Here is a 23,356-nt window from a genome sequence, read left to right as displayed (position 1 = left end):
GTTGTGTTATGGTGGACAGTGGATGTTAGGTCGGTCTTTGTTGTGGGTCTGGTTTTTGTTTTGAAATATTTTTGATTTGGGTAAGTTTGAGGTTTGATGGTGGATGGTTGTTTGGTTTAGTTGATCTATGTTTGATTGTCTTGTGTGATACTGGATCTAAATGGGTTGATCTTGATTTGATTATTGATGTAGTGAGATTTTTTTTTTTTAATATTCTATAAAAAAAAATTTCCCAGATGAGAATGTGTATGGTTTTGGAAAGTGGATATTAATTTAATGAGATTTTTTTTTTTTTGAATGTTTCTTAACTATATGGTAGTGTATAGCCTTTGGATACTAGTTTAAGCTTGAGAGTGAGTGAGAGACATGTTATGGGGCAAAGAAGAGAGAAAATGTAGAATACAAATGAACTAAAAAAATGTTTGGGAGATAATGAATAAATGGCATTACATGCCGTTTGTATTTAAGGGTCAAATTGATCATATTTTAAAATTTTTGGATGTGTTTGGTATTACCCCAAATTTCAAGGTAGGTTATTGTAATTTACCCTAAAATTATTATATTAGTTTTTTTTTTTTTTTTTTGAGAAGGGTAAATTATTATATTATTAAATGGTGAATCTGAGTTGAGAAAATAGATATAAAGTTTTGAAAAATAATTTGTACAGTAATTTTGAGAACAACTTTCTAAAAACAATTTTGTGAAAGCAGTTTATAAAACAAAATAACATTTAGTGGGACTCGCCGATTTGTGTATTTAAATTGCCAAAACATATTTTTATTTTTTTGAGAATATCACCAAAACAATTTTAAAATAGGGTTACATGTCACTTTTTTTTTTTTCCTGAAGCGTGTCAAATTTCTTATGAAAGATAATCACTTTACTCATTTCACCAAATAAATTGGACAGTGCATCAAAATTTGAAAATTTAGATTTTAATAATATTTCGCAAATCACTCCTATAGATTAATTATATTTATGTTGGCAGAGAAATTTCAGTAGATAGGGTCTCAATGTCCAGCTCACGCACGAAGTCTCACCTAGAAATAGAATATCTCTGTGTATCAAAAATATATGTTACTTTATACGGCCTCTTCTTATCTGAAAGATTAGTTTATAATTCCAAGTTACAATGTCCAATTTATCAAATGCTTATTTTTATCATAAAAAATAAAAATAAAAATAAAAATCCTGAATCTTGCTCTGATCTCCCCCATTAATATAATTATTATAATAATAATCTATATATATATATAAAACCGAAGCTTTTGAAGCTTCCACAATTTTCCACGTCAGCACATCATTAAAAAAAAAAAAAAAAAACAATTACCAAATAATAAAACATAAAAACAATCACCAATTACACGAATAGCTTTCCCGATACTGGACCTTCACACACGAATAGCTTTCCCTTTCACCTGACCGGACCTGGCTTCTCCGATCCTCTGCCCCTCCACACATGAATAGCTTTCCCTTTCACCTGACCGGACCTGGCTTCTCCGATTCTCTGCCCCTCCACACACGAATAGCTTTCCCTTTCACCATACCGGACCCTGGCTTCTCCGATTCTCTGCCCCTCCACACACGAATAGCTTTCCCTTTCACCTGACCGGACCTGGGTTCTCTGATTCTCTGCCCCTCCACACACGAATAGCTTTCCCTTTCACCATACCGGACCCTGGCTTCACCGATTCTCTGCCATTTCTTTTCCACGGCAAGACCCACGGCAAGACCTAACGATCCTTTCACGATACCGAACATGCCTTCTCCGATTATCTGTCATTTTTTTTCCACGGCAAGACCCACCGATCCGACCCAACAGACCGATCCTCTGCCTCTCCCTTTCCACGGCAACACCCAACAGCCCGATACCGATCCGACCCAACAGACCCAAATCCAATTCGCTCAATTTCCACTCTTCCCCAGCCCATCGCTCAATGCAACCGACCCAGCCCGTCGAGACCGGCCCAAAGGTATTGTCTTATAAACCTATAATATATATTTTTTTTTTCTGAATCCGAATTCTATATAGATTAGGACTCTATAACTCTATATATATAAAACTTTCACGATGCTTTTTTTTTTCACGGCTATTCAATTTGTAGGTATGTTTTATATTTTTTTTTCACGGCTATTCAATTTGTGTGGAAACTGAGCTAATTATAGAATTGTAGTTTTTGGGATGTTTTAATTTGTAGGTATGTTTTAGAAACACATTGATTTGTGTAGGCAAATTGTAGTCTTTGAAATTGTTCAATTTGATTTTTCTGAAGATTTTTAGTTATATGTTTTTGATGAGTATGAGTTCAATGTTGTTACTGCTATTTGGTTGCTTAGAAATTGGTGAAAATACAGATGGGAATCAGTTCAAATATTTTTTTTTTTTTTTTTGGGGTTTATGGACTTTTTGGGATGTTCAGCTGTTTTTCTAATGTGGGTGTGGTTTGTCTCTGATGGGTATGAGTTCAATGCTGTTTATGCTATTTGGTTGCTTAGAAATTGTTGGGAAAAAAAGATGGGCATAAGTTCAGTTTTTAATTTTTATGTGTTCATGGACTTTTTGGGATGTTCAGTTGTTTTTCTGATGTGGGTGTGGTTTGTCTCTGATGGGTATGAGTTCAATGTTGTTATTGTTTGGTTGCCGAGAAATTGGTTGGAAAAAATATGGGCATAAGTTTAATTTTTGTTTTTTAATGTGTTTATGGACTTTTGGGATGTTCAGTTGTTCCTTTAGAATCATTAAGAATATTTTGGTAATTAATTCAGTTTGAATCTGGGAGAGTTCATACTTGCGCACATAATAAAGACGAAAAGGTTTAGAACTTTCTTATACATGATCTTTCATTTAAGGTTAAAAAGAAAAATTAACTAGGATGTTTTTTATGTTGTTAGGCATAAAGGAACTTAGGCATATTATAGCTTTCTCATAAGAGTTAGTAATATCAGTTGAGTTTTAAGGTTCTGTTGGCCTTTATAAGTTCTTCCAGAGATGGTGGGTTCTTATATTATTTTTATTGTTTTTAATATATATATTGGGATCTGAAAATAGAAAAATAGAATGTAGTTGAAAAAAAAAAAATTTTTCAGGTCAGGGTGTTTTGATGAAATTTGATTTTGATGAAGGAATCTGGGTAAGAATGCTTTAGTTTGGGGTATTCAAGTTAAATTAGGGAGTGGGTTTTTATATTTTTTTCAATAAAAAGAAAACAAACCGCTTGAAATACACGGCAAAGGCTTGCAATACTCCCCAAAAAAAAAAAAAAAAAAAACTTGTGATATAGAGATAAAAAATAAATAAAAAATAAAAACAAAAAACAAAAAAACTTACCACACAGATATAGAACCGCAAGCACATAGAGAAAGAAAATCTGCCACCATCAGATTGTTGGAACCAGCACCGGTATTTTTATTTTTATTTTTTTCCAGATTTGGGGATGCAATGTTACTTTTTATTGAGTTTTTTGTTGTTGTATAGGTATAGATTTGATTTTGGCTTTCATTCGTTTTTGTTTCGGGTTTTTGAGTTCTCCATGAAATTTTCATTGGGATCAAATAAGTATAGAATTGAATATTATGCTGATATTTCTTTTTTCTTTTTCAATCTTATTTTAGGTTTTTTTATCAGAACCACATGCACACAGAGATATAGTTTGGAAGGCACAAAGAGAGAGGCCGCATACCCATTACCCCATAATCGGTAAAGTTATTGCTTTTTTATTTATTTATTTATTTTTTGATTGAATATGATTTAGGTTTTAATTTCTTGGTTGGATTGATTTAGATTTGGCTGTTCTGCCATGTAGGAAAAAAAACACCCTTAAAAAACAAACATGCATAAAAAACAAACTTGAAACGCCACACTCAAAGAAAATCGATGCATCTATTCGGACCCAAAGAAAAACGATGTATCTGTTGTTATTTCTGTGATGTATGTCCATGGGCTGTATTTCTGCTGCTACATATTTTGTTTTCTGCAGAACAAGTTCAGGATTTTCTGCATAATCTGTGCTTACAGGCGGGTTGAGTGTAATATCTGTTGCTATTTCTGTGATGTATGTCCATGGGCTGTATTTTTGCTGCTGCATTTTCTGCTTTCTGCAGAACAAGTTCAGGATCTTTTGCATAATATGTGCTTACAGTGGGGCTGAGTGTAATATCTGTTGTTGTTTCTTTGATGTATGTCCATAGGCTGTATTTCTGTTGCTGCATATTTTGTTTTCTACAGAACAGGTTCAGGATTTTCTGCATAATCTGTGCTTACAGAGGGGTAATTGTAATATCTGTTACTGTTTCTGTTCCTGTATTGTATGTCCATGGGCTGTATTGATTTTGTTGCATTTTTTTTTTCTGCAGAACAGGTCTTTGTTCCCTTGTATTTATGCTTACAGGGTTGTTATGTGTTTGTACATGTATTTCCCTTTTGTCAAATATTTACTTTAAAGCATGTGTATCCAATTACAAAAATGATATGGGTATTTTTTGTTCCTTGATTTTGAGCTCCACTAGGCTTTTATTTTATTTTATTTTTATGAGTGCCTCTTCTTGCATGTATGGCAGTAGGAAATGATTTTGTAATGAGTCTCCCATCATTTGTCCTGTAGATCATACAAACATGTATATTCATGTCCCCATGTTAATTCTCTAAAATCATATTTTAGAAGTGATACAAATTCTATTTTCATGTTTTTTAAAAAGGTCATAATTGGATATATTTGTAATTAAAGGAATAAAGTAAACATACTGTAATGATGCAGCAAGTGAATTTCACTGATTAGAGACATAGGGAGAAGAGTGATATTCAAAAATATTGCAAAAATCATTCTCAACTTACATCCTTATTGGTATAGTTTTTTACTCAACTCTATAGCCCTGCCTCTAAAAGGCTTCAATTCTTCCTACTAAAATTGATTTATTTTTTTAAAAAAAAACTATTAATATACATCACAATATCAAACTCTGTTGCTGCATATTTCTAAGTTCAATTTCTAAGTTCAATTTCTAACTATTAATATACATCACAATACCAATTTCTAAGTTCAATTTTTTGTTTTTTAATGCGTTTATGGACTTTTGGGATGTTCAGTTGTTTTTCTAATGTGGGTGTACTTCGTCTCTGATAAGTATAAGTTCAATGTTGTTTCTACTGTTTGGTTGCTGAGAAATTGGTGGGAAAACAAAAGATGATGATGTGTTGGGTATTGGGTTCTGAGAAAAAATTTGGAAAATTAAACTAATTTAAATTCCCAAGTCTTCAACTTTATGTGTGAGACAGCTGAGTTCAATTCAAAATATATCTAGCACAAATGTTTCATTGTTTAGCTCAGCTTAACGGTTTAAGTTTCAATTTTTCAATTTTTAGTTCCAAGTATTCAGCTTTATGTGACTTTGGAGTTGAGAAAACTGAATTTTATTCAAATTTTATCTAATACAATTGTTTGGCTCGGTTCAAGTGATTAAGTTTCAATTTTTATATAAAATATGGGCATAAGTTCAATTTTTGTTTTTTAATGTGTTTATGGACTTTTGGGATGTTCAGTTGTTTTTCTAATGTGGGTGTACTTCGTCTTTGATAAGTATAAGTTCAATGTTGTTTCTACTGTTTGGTTGCTGAGAAATTGGTGGGAAAACAAAAGATGATGATGTGTTGGGTATTGGGTTCTGAGAAAAAATTTGGAAAATTAAACTAATTTAAATTCCCAAGTCTTCAACTTTATGTGTGAGACAGCTGAGTTCAATTCAAAATATATCTAGCACAAATGTTTCATTGTTTAGCTCAGCTTAACGGTTTAAGTTTCAATTTTTCAATTTTTAGTTCCAAGTATTCAGCTTTATGTGACTTTGGAGTTGAGAAAACTGAATTTTATTCAAATTTTATCTAATACAATTGTTTGGCTTGGTTCAAGTGATTAAGTTTCAATTTTTATATTTTTTTGGTAGATAAAAACGTTTTACAGATGAAAAATTATTGTCTTTTTTTTTTAATTTTGATTCTTTTCTTCAAGTTTCCCAACATCCATATAGAGTGTTATGTCTTTTGTGGTTTCTGATTTCTGAGAAATTCAATTCAACATAGCCATATTTTTGTGCTTTATTGCTTTTGAATGGTGGAGCATATATTGTCTAGCTTCAATGGATTCAAATTTCAAACCTTCCCTTTTCCAAGCTTTCTTGGCAACTAATAAATAGAGCACTATTACATCTTTACTATTCAAGGGAGTGTTTAGCTTTCAGCACATTGATGATGCTAAATTTAAGCAAGCGTCTTTTTTCATTTGTACTTTCCTTTCCAGCTTTTCCCCCTCTTAAGTACCATTGTGTGTGTCAAGAACTTTTTTTTTTTTTTTTTTTTTTTTTTTTTTTTTTTTTTGGCTGTATATATGTGTACATAATAATGATGTTTGTTGGTTGTGCATATGTTTTTGTTATTGGCTTCTCACAAGAGTTTGATAGAATTCCTAAATAGTGTTCATATGGTTGCTGTTTTAAATCTGCTTTTATCATTGTCTTCTATTGGTTTTGCAGGTAGGGATTTGGAATTTTGATATCTTGCTTATTTGGTAATACAACCACAAGACCGGGAAAGTCAGGTATTTACCAGTATTTCTTTTATTCTGTACTATTTATTGTATATTTATTGGTAATATGTTTGTAGAGAGAATTTGAACATTTTATCAAATAATCATATCTTAATGTTTTTTTAATTCTGAAGTTAATATGTGAATGCTATATTTTTCTTCAATTTTTCACCTTTCTATAACATGTAACTGTTAATTTGTAATATATGTTTTTGCTATATAGTTATATTTATGAGTTAAAATTTTGTGAATGTTTTCCTTTTAGTTTATTCCCCAAGCATGGACTCTGCTTTCTATGCAAGATTGAGACGAAGATTAATTTTATTTGAAAAGAGAAATAGAAGGGGTATGATATTGACATATTAAAAAAATATTTTTCTTTAAAAAACTCATAATTAGTATGTAACCTAGGCCAAACAAGAACAAGAGATGACGAGCCATTTGAAAGGAGTATTCGACGTAGACAATATAGCATTAATGATGAAAGCAGAAAACAACGTAAGTGTTACATTTTTTAGTTCTCCCAAAAAAGTTCTAAAATTAGGAAGAAAAAGTGAATTTTTGTTTTTGTTGTCATAGGAAAATTTACGGAACCATTGGATTTAGGACCTCCAACAATAGTATGTGAGCATTGTGGAGCTCAACTTTGGTATGAAGAGAGAACTGTAAAGTCAAAAACGCCTACAAAACCAAAGTTTAGTTTGTGCTGTTCTGAAGGAAGAGTTCAACTCCCTCTATTGAAAGAACCTCCACCCTTTCTTGGAAACTTACTCAATATTAATAGTGATGAGAGATCAATAAACTTTCAACTAGGGATAAGAATCTACAACTCTCTCTTTGCTTTCACTTCTTTGGGGGGTAATGTTGATAGATCAGTGAATAATGGTTCTGGTCCATATGTGTTTCGTGTAAATGGTCAAACTCATCATAGAATTGGATCACTTCTTCCTGTCCATGGCCAAAAACCTAAGTATGCACAGCTTTATATTTATGAAACTGATAATGAAGTTAAAAATAGAATTGATGCAGTTATACGTGAAGATGATAGAAATTATGTGGATCCAGATATTGTTACTGGGTTGATGGAAATGTTAGATCAGTGTAACCAATTGGTTAAATGTTTTAGAATGGTCAGGGACAGATTTGATGAATCAGATATACATAATGTCAGAATTCGTTTAATACGAAGTCGCAATTCTGGTGAAAGGCAATATGACTTACCTGTAACGTCTGAGATAGCTGCTCTTATTGTTGGAGATTTTAATATTGAAAGTTCTGATAGAGATATTATTGTTGAGAATCGAAGTTTAGGATTGCAACGTATAAACGGAACTCATCCAAGCTTTATGGCATTGCAATATCCATTACTTTTTCCGTATGGTGAGGATGGGTATATGCTTGGTATACCTTATAGGAATTTGAATGGGAGCAATTCTAGAAAAAGGGAATCAATAACAATGAGAGAATACTATGCTCATAGGCTTCAACAACGCTTTCATGAGGGCAAGACATTGTTGCTTGGTAGGAGGCTTTTTCAACAATTTATAGTGGATGCATACACTTCTATTGAAGAAGAAAGACTACAATGGGTTAGATTCAATCAAAAAAAATTGAGGTCAGAGCTGTACTATGGTTTGAAAGATGCCGTTCTTCGTGGTGATACAGATCCCATTACCGTAGGCAAACGAATAGTCCTACCATCCTCATTTACTGGAAGTCCAAGGTACATGGTTCAAAATTATCAAGATGCAATGGCAATATGTAGATGGGCAGGTTACCCAGATTTATTTCTTACATTTACTTGCAATCCAAAATGGTCAGAAATCAATCATTCCTTAGAATTTATAGAAGGCCTGAAATATGAAGATCGGCCAGATATTGTAACAAGGGTTTTTAAGATAAAATTAGATGAACTATTACATGATTTGAGGCATAAATCTCATTTTGGAAGAGTTATTGCTATTGTGTATACAATTGAATTCCAAAAAAGAGGACTCCCACATGCACATATTCTTCTATTTTTGGATCCAAAGGATAAGTGTCCAAGTCCAACAGACATTGATGGTATCATTATGGCTGAGATACCAGATCCAGATGACGATCCTGTTGCTAATGAAGCTGTAAAACAATTTATGATGCATGGGCCATGTGGATCTGCAAATCTGAAATCACCGTGCATGATGAATGGTAAATGTACAAAACATTTTCCAAAAAGATTTTATGAAGAAACAACAATTGATGAAGAAGGCTTTCCAATATATAGAAGGAGAAATGATGGAAAAACAATAGAGAAGAACGGAATTCTTTTGGATAACCGATATGTTGTACCTTATAATGTAGATCTTTTGGTGAAGTACCAATCCCATTTGAATGTAGAATGGTGTAATAGATCTCGATCGATCAAATATTTGTTTAAATATATAAACAAGGGATCAGATAGAGCAACAGTTGTTGTAGAAGAGAATTTGCCAAATATTGGGAGTGATGGACAAGAGACCGAAATTGTTGTTGATGAGACAAAAGCATACTTAGATTGTAGATATATTTCAGCTTCTGAATCATGTTGGAGAATATTTGAATTTCCAATTCAGTTTCGATATCCACCTGTTGAAAGATTAAATTTTCATTTGGAAGACGAACATCCCATCATTTATCCGGAAAATACAAGCTTGGATAATGTTTTAAATATACCTGGTATTGAAGAAACAAAGTTTACAGAATGGATGAAAACAAATGAGGCTTTTGAAGATGCTCGAGAGTTGACTTATGCTGAATTTCCTACAAAATGGGTATGGCATAGTAATGATAAGCAATGGCAAAGAAGGAAATCTAAATATTGTATTGGAAGAGTGTACTACGCACATCCTTCAAGTGGTGAAAGGTTTTATTTGAGAATGTTGCTTAACATTGTCAAAGGTCCAAGAAACTTTAAAGAAATAAAGACTATAAATGATGTTACTTATCCAACTTATAAGGAAGCCTGTTATGCACTTGGACTTCTTGATGACGACAAAGAATGGCATGATTCCCTAATTGAAGCTTCGAATTGGGCCAGTGGGCAACAATTGCGTCAACTATTTGTTACAATGCTATTGTTCTGTGAGGTAGCTGATCTGTTAAGTCTTTGGGAATCCAACTGGAAACTGATTACAGAAGATATACTAAATAGGCAAAGGCGTATCCTCCAATTCCAAGAACTAATTTTATCAGATGACCAATTGAGAAATTATGGATTGTATGAAATCGAACAAATCCTCCAACAATATGGAAGATCACTTAGAGATTATCCACAAATGCCCCAGCCAAATATGGATCTTATTCAGAATGGGAATAGACTTATTCAAGAAGAAATGTCGTATGATGTATCAAGTCTGAAAAGAGAACATGAGATCCTAATTTCTGGCCTAAACAATGAACAAAGAATAATCTACAATTCTATAATGGAAGCTGTTGCTACTGAAAGAGGGGGAATGTTTTTTGTCTATGGACATGGTGGAACGGGTAAAACGTATCTTTATAGAACCATCCTGTCTGGTATAAGATCAAAAGGCAAAATTGCTCTTGCTGTTGCGTCTTCAGGAATTGCTGCTTTGTTGCTTCCTGGTGGAAGGACTGCTCACTCAAGATTTCATATCCCAATTAATGTAAATGATGACTCTACCTGTGACATAAAGCAAAGAACACAAGCAGCGGAACTTCTCTCAAAAACAAGTATTATACTTTGGGATGAAGCACCGATGGCACATAGGAATTGTTTTGAAGCTGTTGACCGCACGTTACGAGATATACTACAAATTGAAGATCCTCAAAATGCTGAAAAACCTTTTGGTGGTAAAGTTGTAGTTCTAGGGGGTGATTTTCGACAAATACTTCCAGTTGTGAGAAAGGGAAGACGAGAAGATATAGTCCAATCCTCAATTAGCAAGTCATATCTATGGAATGATTGTAATGTCTTTAAACTCCAAACAAATATGAGGCTTCTACAGAATGGTATGAGTGGAATAGAAACATCATCTATAAAGGACTTTAGTGAGTGGATTCTTAAAGTAGGTAATGGTGAATTGGGAGAAGGAGATGGGGATTACAACATTTCAATTCCAAGTGATTTGATTATCCAACCTTCAGAGAATCCAATGCAAGATATTATTGACAGCACATATCCAGGTTTGGAAAATAAATACACAGATCCAAGTTACCTACAGGATAGGGCAATTCTTGCCCCTACAAATGAAGTTGTAGAAGAACTAAATGACTATATTGTGTCATCCTTAAATGGAGAAGTTCATGAATATCTAAGTTCAGATTCTATATGCAAGGCTTCTTCAAATGTTCCTGACCAAGATCTCCTATATACTGTTGAATTTTTGAACACGTTGAGATTTCCAGGATTGCCAAACCATAAACTGACATTAAAAATAGGTTTGCCTGTAATGTTGCTTAGAAACTTGAATCAGAATGAAGGTCTTTGTAATGGAACAAGACTCATAATAACAAGATTGGCTACATGGGTGATAGAAGCAGAAATCATAACTGGCACTAATATAGGCAAACGTGTGTTCATTCCAAGAATAACATTATCTCCAAGTGATTCAAAATGGCCATTCGTTTTAAAGAGACGACAATTTCCAATTTCAGTGTGCTTTGCAATGACTATAAATAAAAGCCAAGGACAATCATTGAAACATGTTGGAGTGTATTTGCCAAAACCTGTTTTTAGTCATGGGCAATTGTACGTTGCAGTGTCTAGAGTTACAAGCAGATATGGCCTAAAATTCCTCATCATTAACAATGACACTGAAAAAAAGTCTGAAACAAAAAATATTGTGTATAAAGAAGTTTTTACCAATCTTTGACTCAAGAAACCAACTAATCAAGGTAACATAATTTCATATATATATATATATATATATATATATATATTTTTTTTTTTTTTCTGTTTATCTTCTCCAAATTGATTTATGCACTTCGTATATGCTTACTGTTTTGTTAAATTTCATGTCTATAACATAATTTAATACAAGCTAATTACTATTTTCTATCTTTAATAAGCTAATTACTTTTTAATGTCTTTGTTATATTGCTTTGTTTTGTTTTATTCTATGCAGTATCTAAATTGAGTTGAGAATTTTTATAAACTTTCAAATTTATTAATCTATGCAGGTAGGGATCCAAGATGATGCAATATTCTCTCCTTAATCAGCTTTGTATAGACAAACACAAAGAAAATTGGAAAGTCAAGGTCAGAATATCAAGGATGTGGAATGCAATCAACTCAAAAAATAATGATATTATTAGTTTAGATATGATTTTAATCGATGAGCAGGTTTGTTTTTCTTCTATAGCTTTTAATATTGTTTGATCATTATATATACCATGAACTCTATCTATATAAAACTGATGCACTTTACTTGCAGAATAATTCAATACATGCAATCATTAAAAATAATATTGCTAAAAAGTTCAAGCCTCTTCTGCAAGAAGGAAAATTTTATGAGCTCTCTTATTTTCAAGTGGTTGATGGCAATGCATTTTATAGACCAGTAGACAATGACATCAAGATCATGTTCACATTGAAAACTAGCAATAAGGAAATAAAGGAGGTTGATGTTGATATACCGCGTCATAAATTCGAATTTGTTGACTACAATAAAATACATGAACGCGTTAATAAACATGTCCAGCTATCAGGTATCTCTATATATATTATGCGTTATATTAAATTTATTAATAATTATGTATTATATTATTGTTATATATGAAAATAATTACATCCACATCTTTTTAATGCCTAGATATCATTGCAAATGTGATTGGTGTTGGACCGATTGAGCAACCTTGCATCAAAGGATCAAATGTCTTGATGAGAAACATAAATGTCATGACTATAGAGTATGTCTTTCTTTTTTTAAAAAAAAAAAAAAAATTATTTTCAATACAAGCACTTTTTATTTCTTTATTTATTTTTGATAAACTAATACATGCACTTATATTATATGAACTTACACTGTAACATTGAAAATTTTTTACAGAGGACATGAAATAAAGCTTACACTTTGGGGATCAGTTGCAAATGAAGTTGAGGAGAGCTTCTTTACTGAAAATCCAGGCCCTTTTGTCATAATAGCTACATGTTTGACTGTCAAGACTTTTAAAGGCAAGTTCATTTCTCTTTTCTAATTCTCTTTATAACCATTTTCTAAACTACATAAGAAATCATCCAATTGTTTCAAATACAAAGTATTTTGGCTAAATTATTATGTAAGCATCCAATGAATCAAGATAATTGTCTCTAAATTATTGAGCAGAGAAAAATCATTTCAATGTACAAGAATTAAAAAGGTATTCATCACTTACTGTTGGGAGATTCATTCCCTTCCTTTACATTTTTCATTGTTGAAAGATATTTTTCTTTTCCTTTTTTTTTAATCCGTTTCAAGAGCATGGTTTTTAGGATCCATTGGTTTTCAAAATGTGACAAACATTTTCTCAAGTGTCATTATCTTTAGCATCTATCTACCATGGCAAAGTTGGATTATTTACCTCTGTATTGTACATGTCGACAACATACTATGCTCTCTAATCTAGACCTCTCACTGATTACAGTAATCATTTCATTGAAACTTCAATGTACTTTTTTTCCTAATGAATCCTATGCATTCTAGGAGAGTATAACTTATCGTCAACAAGTGGAACAAGAGTTTATATTGATTTGGACATTCCTGAGACTGCTGAATTCAAAGATCAGTAAGTGCTTTGTTTTGGATTCACATTTTTAATATATTTACAGTCTACAATACTATGTCTAATATCTTTATATAATATAATAGGCTGGTAGAAAATAACCAACCAATAGTACAAATGCCCAAGCAATTCAAACCACAACTATCAATTGAAGAAGAGATGAACATCAACAGAAGAACCATAACTGAAATAAAAGAAGTTGTGTGGGACTCTGATAATAAGGTCAGAAAAAAAATATACCTTCAACAATAATATTGTGTCCTTAACATTGCTTTATGTATTTTAGACTTGCTTTTACAAAATTTAACCATAAAATTATAAATTGATTCATATTAAATTCAATTTCTAGGAAACGATCTTTACCTGTGAAGGAAAGATTATAAACATTGACATAGATCGTCATGGTTGGTACTTTATCTCTTGCGAAGTATGTCGTAGAAAGGTAAACTCAAAAGATGAATTTTTATGGTGCGACAATTGCAACAAAAAGGCATGCTTCCCAATCCCAAGGTACACAAAATGAAAATGTTTACTTTTTATATTAAAATACACAACAAATAATATGATATTAACGTTATATATGTCATTTCTTTTATCAGGTATAGAATTCAATTAAAGGTTAAAGATAGCTCAGAAATGGCCACATTCATTTTATTTGATTCAGAAGCAGAAAAATTACTCAACATATCAGCCAAAGACCTTTTGAATAAATCTTTAGAGGTGAGAAAGTCGAATATAAAATTAGTATTTAATATTTACTACTTTATTTCAGTGTACAACTTGAAAAGTGTTACTTTTGTTAGGAGCCCGATGAAGTCATCCTTCCTGTGCAAATAGAAAATCTTAAAGGAAAACAATTTGTTTTCCAAATACAACTAAATAACTATAATCTCAACTATGGATGGGAATTCTTCACTATCAAGAAACTTTTTGACTCTTTTGAAGAAACTGACAAAGCAATTCAGCTTGATAAAATGACAGAAGTAAGTATTATTTAATTTAGCAAAATTACAAATATGATATTTAAGATGTATATGTTGTAATACATTCCTCAACTTGTTCTATTGCTAGGTTTACATCAGTGATACTTCAAATGAAGAACATGGTGATTGTACAACATTTCAAAAACTTGATGTTCAAACCAAGGTGCAGCTCACACCAACATCTGTACTCAAGGAAAACAAAAGGGCATATTCAGGGACTACTACAAAGCAACAAAGGAAGAAGATACAAAAAACACTTTAAAGTTGTCTTTCTATCTCTAAGATTTTCTATGCACAATTTGGTTTTAATGAATTTGTGATTTTGATACTAAAGACATATTGGAAAGGAAATTTTGTTGCTTTTATGCACAATTTGGTTTTAAATTGAAACATAGAGGAATTAAACTCATATTTAGTTATTTGAGGATTTCTTTTACCATAGCGTTAACTGTCTGTCTATATACATTTCATTTATAAATATTGTAGTATTCTCTTTACATTTAAAAAACTCATGAGACTTAATTTGAATTGTAACTTGTCATGTTTAAATAATTTATTTTCAATTTTAAGTGATTAATATTTGCATTGGTATGTTATTCAGATTCAATAATTGTGTCTTTAAAATCAAGAGGAATTCAAAAACAATATCTAAACTTCAACGTTTTTTAAATATAATGAATGCATTCAATATTTAGTGGAAGATATCAAATAAATGAAATTGAAAATTAAGAATGTGCTACCAGAGAATCAATGCTAAATTCCAAAACCTAATGTCACATCATTTGGAAAAAATTCGTAGCTTTCCCGTGCATCGCACGGGTTAGCGACTAGTAAAAATAATTCCGAATCCTTTGCAAATATGATGATATCCGCAATAGCAGGCATGTGCACTAACAGTAACAGAGGTCCCACTTCCGGCTAAAATCCATTCACACAAAATCGGATGATTGGCCTAAATCATATCTCGGATCAAGATCCTATAATATAAAACAATCCCAAAGAATCGAAAGGGCTTTATTTTACTGATCCATCATCCACCCACTATCGCTGCACCCGCCATACCCTTCAATTCTTTTCAGACTGAGGAAAGTAAACGAATAGAATTGAGACGAATATTTTAAGAATAATTTCACTATCAGAATTCATTTCAGTTTTTTAATTTTGTTTTCGTTTATTTCAGTTCTCTAAGTTTCAAAGTTAATATTCAATTAAGTTCTCTCTATTTTCAATCATTAATTGGATTCTTTTAATTAAAAAATTTTGAAGAAAAAAATTTATAATTTGGCAATTTACTGCAACATTTAACAAAAGCTGATGAAGAGACTTTAATTGAATAAACTTAGAAATTTAGAGAATTGGATTAATTGAAAGCAAAATTAGAGAACTGAAATAAATTTTGGTAAAACTTAAAAAGTGGATTTTGCATTTTAGCACATATAATACGGTCAGGGATGGCCAAATCCATTGGACAGTGGGTACCTAACCTAGCCCAACTTGTCAGAATATTTGGGTATTGAGTGTGGGTATCCTTGCTTACCTGAATTTTCTATATTGGGTAGGGTATTACCCAACTTGACTCGTGTTTTTTTTTTTTTCCTAATAAATAAAAAATAAAACTTTTTTTCCTCTCTTATATCGAAACTGAAATCTTAAATAAAAAAATAAAAATAAAAAGCTCTTGCCATAAAAGATGCTATCAACAATTACTTTTAAATTTCTTTAATAGGTTATTGAATATATTACAATAAGTTACCATGATTAAAGTGTTCGTTCTTATTATAGGCTATTTACTACCCATTAGATTTGGTAGTCAAATCAATAAGAAAGCAAATTAATTAAACATTTAAAATACCATTAAATATTGTTTATACTAGTCACTAACATTTGCGACGCACTAGATAATTAATGATTTTTTTTAAGAAGAAAGACAATAAGCTTTTATTCAAGGTAACTCGGCTATATCAGCTTGAAAAACATGAAGGAGTATGAGAGAAACTTATAGAATGTTTGGCCAGATTATGAGCTAATCTATTGCCCACTCTTTTAGTATGAAAGAAACTCAACCATCTAATCTAAAAAAATAAAAAAAATCTAGTATCCTCTATAAAGTTCCCAAAAATAGCCAACTTCATCCGCAAGTGCGTGTATGACCATCTCAGAATCACCTTCCAATACATCTTGATTAATACCAATTTCCAAAGCAAATTCAAAGGCTCTTGCTGCATCAATAGCAGATAGAAGTTGAGGATTTTGTTGAGCCATAATAAACCAACTTGAATTCTGGATAACTATGTAATCCCGGTCCTATTTGTCTCTTTAAACACCGTTCCATCAAAGTTAATCTTGAAAATATTTGGTGGATTTGGAATCTAAAGAACTCTGGTGTGGGACTAAAGATTCATCTTCACAAGGTTTAACTCTAAGAACTCAGCACATCTAGTCTTGTCTAGTTGAGCAAGTTGAAGAATGTGGCAGCAAGTTTGATTGGATCAAGCTTGGTTTCTGTGATTCCAAATGGACCAAACTTGTTTTGCAAATAACTTGGGATTACAATTACCAGTAAGAACATGGTCTATAACTGGTTTAAATTTTTTGAAAGTGTGAGTAGATCAAAAGTTCCAAATTGGATTAGCTTCCTACATGATGTCTAGCTGAGGGTAAGACCGCAAGGCATGTAAAGTATCTTCGGAGGTCAACTTGTATAGATCACATATGGGAACAATTATGGTAGTTCTTCGGACCAAGTTGACTTTTGTAGGGATTCCCTTTTGGCAAGTTTTCCCTATCAGATTCTTGACTTTGTTGGGGGTGTTTAGGGACCAAATACCTTTCCACAGAGCTTTATTATTTAAACCCAGATGGATACTGACTTGGTGTTTAGTGGCTTCACGCATGAAACAATAACCTAACTCACTATTGTAAGCCTATGGGCACAAGTGCCCACGATGGTTTCGTCCCGTAAGGAAGTACGCCTCGGCCGAGTGGACCGGGCAGAGGGGTGGATAATGGAGTTGCCACCTAGATTAGGTTTAGGAACCATATACATAGTGCCCTTATGTGAAGGATTGATCTTACTAGAGCATGTTTTTGTAGTTTGGGTATGGGGATAAGAAGGTGTTAGGCACCCAACCCCGCTTGACCCGTGGGTCGGTCTCTACTTATTATCTTCCAAATCCTAATTCCATCAAAGGGTCCTCTAATAGGTTATTCTATACACACATAGAGTTTATCCTAACATGCATCTAGTACTTAACATAATATATTACATCATGGTATAACAAAGCAATAGCATACGATCACATTACACAAACACAAGCATGCTGACATACATCTAAACATATGTATCATATTCATCATCCATCTTAGCACATATATGGCATATTAATATCATTCGCCTAGCATCATGCTTTATGTGAACCAACGAAAAAAAAACATCATAGGTCAATGAGTCACCATCATGGCATTCAATCAAACATGTTCAACCCTTCATTATGGCATTCAAGGTTCAAAGGAAACAATCATCATGTCAAAAGATGCATGTTCACATTTATATGCATGAATTTGCGTTACTTGCCTCACTAAACCACATAACCTATGCATCAATTGTTGATTGTTTAAAATTACACTATTATTTTAGATTTGGTAGGCAATATTACATCAATTTCATGTTTAATTACACGTAAATATTTGAATTTTAAAGAATTCTAAAAAAATATAATCATTACTGTAGTTTTTTCTTATAGGACATTAAAATCATTCAGCTAGTCATACATTCATGAAGCTAAGAGATTCCAAGGGTCAAGATAGCATGGTTCTTGATGTATAAATAAGTCAAAACGTGTGAGAATAAAAAAGGGAAGAAAGAAATTCGTTCAAGCCAAAACTGGAAAAATATTGATATAGAAACATCTTGCACTGTTTCAGTACTTTTGCCATAATATCTTGCACGGATGTCCAATTGATCTGATTCTTGTGGCACAGAAATAATACTCGAAGATCTACAACTTTTTAGTTTACCACAAATTTCAGAAAAAATCTTTTTGAAGATCAAAAGTGGGCTGGAATCTGACAGTAGATAAAATTCCAAAAATCAAGGGATTCTCATCCTAAATTTGAGGGATTTTCTCCTTTTCTTTTGGAAGAGGCTGGGGTTATAGGAGGGGGAAAACCCTTGAATGTTTTTAATCTTTTTATTTTTTGTAAAGATGTTTAGCATTAATTTTTTGGATTTCTTTTGCATAACAATGTGTGGCTAAACCTCTAGCTAGGGTTAGAGGTGAAACCTAGTTTTTTATCATGTGTTCTTGGGATTATCTATGTGCTTTCTATGGGTTGATGGTTGAATTTTGAAATTGATTTAGTATTTGAAATCATTGCATGTTGACAAGTTTTTAAGATTTAATATGATTTTTATTTATATCAATGCTTGAACTCCTTGATTCGTTATGATTTAAGAATATATTGAATGCTTAATCTTCCCTATAACATGCCAATTGAATGATTTGCTCAATCACTTATATTCAATAAACTCCACACATTATTTGAGTACTTTATTGTTTTATCTTTTGATTAGGCGAGTTGAATCTCTACCCTAATTGAGTTAAAAATAGTCCTACTTCATATGATAAAATATTAGGTGGATCCTCGAATCCCTAGTGTTTTCTTTCCATTAATTTTTCTTATATTTATTTTGCTATTTAAAATTATAGTTTCAATATTATCTTGCTCCATCTTTGGGTGGAAAAACAAATAAACAACTGTTTTTATTTACTACTTAATAATAGAGGCTTTCACATTAGTGTCAACCATTTCTTGTGGATCAACCTCAGACTCACTAAGATAATATTACTTGTGAAAAATCTGCACTTAGGTTTACATTATTTTAATCTTAACATCAATGCATGTTCATGTTCTTATGCGTGTTCAAGTTGTTCATCCAAAATATGAACCTTAGTTATTAATCTATTAAACTAAGCATATAAAACAAGTTATTCTACTAACCCGAGACCTATTCATGTATAATCTAACTCAAATAGAAGCTAAAACATGCATTTAAACTAAAGAAGTAGGATAAAAACCAAGAACAAGAAAATCTGGGTTTTTGGGTTAACCATGTGTGCACATGCATAAGCATGTGTATGCATGGTCATGGAAATGTGTAAGCATGCACAAGCATGCATACGCACCTCTACCCATAAATGCAGCACGTAGCACACAATTAAACTACATCTAAACAAACCTAGCATGCTTCTAATTATCAAAGCAATAAACCTACAGTACACAGGAAACAAAGAAAGCAATAAAACGGTAGTAAAAACAAAACAAAAAAGGAAGAACTTATACCTCACACAAAGAGCTTTAAGAGCTTGATTTTGACCGTTCCCCTCAGTCAATCTACAAAACAAAATACCCAGAGGGTTAGTAAGTTTAACTAGAAGACTTTGGACCGGAATAGGTCCTAGCCAAGAAACTTTAGTTATAGGACGCTTTTCAAAGTAAAAAGCTTCTCTTGAATCACTTTCTTGGAGTTGATTTTGTGTGTCTTTGGAAAAAAGATCATAGGGCCTTTTTATAGTGTTCAAAGAGAAAGGGCAGGGCTCTTCCCAGTTGATGTAAGATTAGCTCTACCACATTTTCCATAAAAAAATTCCTTACATAGCTTTTTTGAAACCCTAATGTGTACGCATTCTTAGGGTTTTTGTAAGGTTTTTCTCGTCCAAAAACATCCTTAAACTAAAGAGGTTTTTTGGCTAGGCCTTAGATCAGTCCTAGACCTACCTAGTGTTATCATCATTGGGGAACGGGGGCTCGAGTAATAAGGGGTACAAAATGGGGTATCTACAAAACCCCATTATGCATCATTGGCTAAAATAAAGAGTCGTCTGAAGAAAAATGACTAAGAGGTATATTGTTTTAGTAGCAAATGCCTACCAGGGTCCGAACAAATTGTCAATGAAAGGTCCTCTCCATTGCCGACTTTGGGGATCTATAAGTAGACCAATTGTAGCATCTCTCAGGTTCTCATTCACTGGTGAAGAGACCTTACCATTACATACATGTATTATAACCAAAAATCATCCCACAAGCTAATAGATTTAGCTTCTCCAACCCTTCATTTTTCTCCTTGCTTTAGCAACTTCCTACCCTTTAAAATGATCTTCCAAGCATAGATTCCGATTTGAGAGTTCTTAACCTCCATTATTGAGACTGTAGGGAAGAAGCGAGCCTTAAAGACTCGATAAAACAACGAGTTCTTATCATGAAGCAACCTCCAAGCTTGTTTAGCCAATAGAGAATCGTTGAACATAGCCAAATCTTAAAAGCCCATCCCTCCAGCCAACTTTGATTTGCACAAAAAATCCCATTTTACCCAATGAATCTTCTTTCTATCACCTCGTTGACCCCACCAAAACTTTTTGATGAGCACTTCAATATCCTGACAAAGGTCAAGTGGTATTTTACAACAACTCATTGTATATGTGGGAATAGCTTGGACAATGGATTTAATCAAAACCTCTCTTCTGGCCTATAATTTTTGCCAAACTCTATCTTTAATATAATTGAAACTAGCATTTTTTCAGGGAAGTCCCAAATATTTCTTATACTGTTGAATTTCGTGCACCCCTAGAATAGTCTTGATTTTTTGTTTAGCTTCATCAATGGCCGACTTGCTAAAGAAAATTTTGGTATTTTCTTTATTGATTTGTTGTTTGAACACACTCTCATATGCAATAAGAATTTTTAAAATGCTATTACATTCATATGGGGTAGCCATGCAAAATAGAAGGTTGTCATTTGCCAAAAACAAATAGGGTGAGTTTAAGGCCTCTTTTATAGAGAGAGAATCCTTTAATACCACTAAGTCTGGCAACCTACTTGATGAGGCTGTGCAATCCTTCTGTGCATAGTAAAAAGAGAAAGAGGGGAGAGTGGGATGAATCATTCCTCTAGGTTCTCCATTCACTAAAATAGAATAAGTGACAGATTTAATACAAGTCATCATTAGACCAATCCACTTCTCTTTGAAACCCATCTACCTCATCAACTTCTCCAAAAAAAATCCACTTAACTCTATCATAAACTTTGCTCATATGAAGCTTAAGGGTCATAATCTTGAGTTACTAGAATTATGATTCTTCATACAGTGTAAACTCTCAAAGGCCACCAAAATATTATAAAAAATAATTCAATACTTAGCAAAGGTTGACTGGTGCTCAGTAATTATCTGGGGAAGAAATTTTTTTTTTTTTTTTTTTCAATCTATTGGCTAAAACCTTTGAAAATATTTTATACAAGAGATTGCAAAGACTTATAGGGCGAAGATCATGCACATGTTCCAGAATATTAGTCTTGGGGATAAGGGTGACGAAAGTGAGATTAATTGGATGAGGGAGAGTACCTAAATTCAATGAGTGGAGAATAGAAGAAGTAACATCCCCATTTTTTAGTAGAACAATGGAGACAAACCATTGGGTCCTAAAGCTTTAAGTGAGACCATTTGTTTGAGTGCTACTTGAACTTCCTATTCCATGAAATCCTCTGTAAGTTTGTGATTAATATCTTTAGCAATTACATATGGGATGTGATCCAAGGCTTCCCCATTTAAGTTCAGACTAGAGGTTGTGAAGAGGGTATGATAATAATTCACCAAAGCAGAGGAAATAGATATAGCCTGGGAGTGTCACTAACCTAATGAATCTCTAATGCCAAAGATTTTATTTTTTGTCATACGTTTTGTAGCCTAACTACGACAAAACTTAGTATTTCTTTCACCTTTTTCCAGCCACAGGATATGTGATCTCCACCCCTACATTTTTTCCTCTCGGTCCAGTAGAATATTAATTTCATACTTAAGCTTCCTAAGATTGTGATTACACCCTGCATGAATAGCCTCCTCTCCAGTCATTACCAATATAATTTTCTTCTTCCCCAATTCTCTTCTCACATTACCAAAACAATTACAACTCCACCAACTTGGATCTTTCCCACATTTTTGAATTCTTTCTAGCACCATGGTATCAAAATTCTATCCCCCCCCCCCCTAAAAGCCAAGCTGCTTCCATTGTCTCCCCATACCTGGGATTGGTTAGCCACATCTCTTCAAAATGAAATAATTTTTTTCTTGGCATAGGTTCAAGACTTGAGGGAATTATTAGAATTGGGACATGATTAGAGATATTGGACATGATTGGAGGTTCAAGACTTGAGGGAATTATCTGAGAGAAACTCAAATTAGAATTTCAAATTAGAGTTCCAATTTTGCGCCATGTGTCCTAAATTATTTATTCTTAAAGAGTTTTATTTTTTAATTTTAGAATAAAATGTGGGACCACATCATAAATATTCATCCAAGTGAGTTATAAGTACAAAAACCAAAGAGTCTAGAATAAATGAATTGTAAAAAAAAAAAAAAAAAGTTCTTCACAATATATATATTTTTAAACATAGACAATGATACCAAAAATCGTCAGTAAGTCGCACGGTCCTCACGTACTCGATACCAAACCTGCACAACACAGAAAAAAGAAGAAGATCTTACAGAGAGTACCGGTGTAGTACCGGTCAAATACCCTTCAAAGGTTAAGTTAGAGATCTTTTCACAACTCTAGAGTGCCAAAGCTGAGATAAATTATGAGTACCTTGTTTTCTGAGGGCTTTGGGTTTTTATAGTAGTTTGTAACCGACCTTCATTTCTTGCTTAGGAAGATGCTTCCTTATAAGGAAGATCCTCATAAACGTATGCATTTTGCGGGATTCTTCCCATATTGGGATTCCATTGACTAGGGTTAATCATGAGGTGCAAGACATTTCCATTTAGGGTTCCTTGGAGACTACTTAAGCCATGTAGATGCCACGTGGCTTTGATATCCATCCCTTTGTGTCCGTCTACCTAGAATTCATCCACTATAGAGGATCGTTTGTCATGTAAGCTCTTTGTGCGACTTCTCGATCCGTCACCTTGTTCCTGTGCTTTGATCAAACATTATCTCATTATCATCGCCTATGGCAGGCTTATTTGAATGAATCTTTCTACCATAATTTTCATCCTCTTCAGTT

At 32.9% G+C, this 23,356-nt stretch overlaps 2 protein-coding genes across 2 annotated transcripts in view; both read left to right on the top strand.

Annotated features, from left to right (window-relative positions):
• LOC126690062 (uncharacterized) overlaps window positions 1-11,428 on the top strand; it is a 15,928-nt gene extending 4,500 nt beyond the window's left edge. Inside the window, exons 5-8 of the mRNA XM_050385197.1 lie at window positions 3,978-4,052; window positions 4,102-4,176; window positions 4,226-4,305; window positions 7,447-11,428. Coding sequence (XP_050241154.1) covers window positions 3,978-4,052; window positions 4,102-4,176; window positions 4,226-4,305; window positions 7,447-11,428 — 4,212 coding nt within the window. The remainder of the gene's footprint in view (window positions 1-3,977; window positions 4,053-4,101; window positions 4,177-4,225; window positions 4,306-7,446) is intronic.
• Window positions 1,743-14,636, top strand: LOC126733420 (uncharacterized). The gene is made up of 12 exons (XM_050436728.1): window positions 1,743-1,973; window positions 3,613-3,697; window positions 6,523-6,587; window positions 11,736-12,263; window positions 12,368-12,464; window positions 12,605-12,729; window positions 13,238-13,319; window positions 13,403-13,538; window positions 13,666-13,826; window positions 13,916-14,036; window positions 14,120-14,299; window positions 14,388-14,636. Exons 4-12 carry the CDS (start codon window positions 12,137-12,139, stop codon window positions 14,559-14,561), a joined length of 1,203 nt encoding a protein of 400 aa, XP_050292685.1. The 5' UTR covers window positions 1,743-1,973; window positions 3,613-3,697; window positions 6,523-6,587; window positions 11,736-12,136; the 3' UTR covers window positions 14,562-14,636.
• Window positions 14,637-23,356: the final 8,720 nt, after the last annotated feature.

This window comes from Quercus robur, chromosome 6 (genome assembly GCF_932294415.1).
Source record: "Quercus robur chromosome 6, dhQueRobu3.1, whole genome shotgun sequence".
Taxonomy (NCBI): Eukaryota; Viridiplantae; Streptophyta; class Magnoliopsida; order Fagales; family Fagaceae; genus Quercus; species Quercus robur.
The sequence above is the reverse complement of the archived record's forward strand: the minus strand, read 5'-3'. Positions and strand labels throughout refer to the sequence as shown.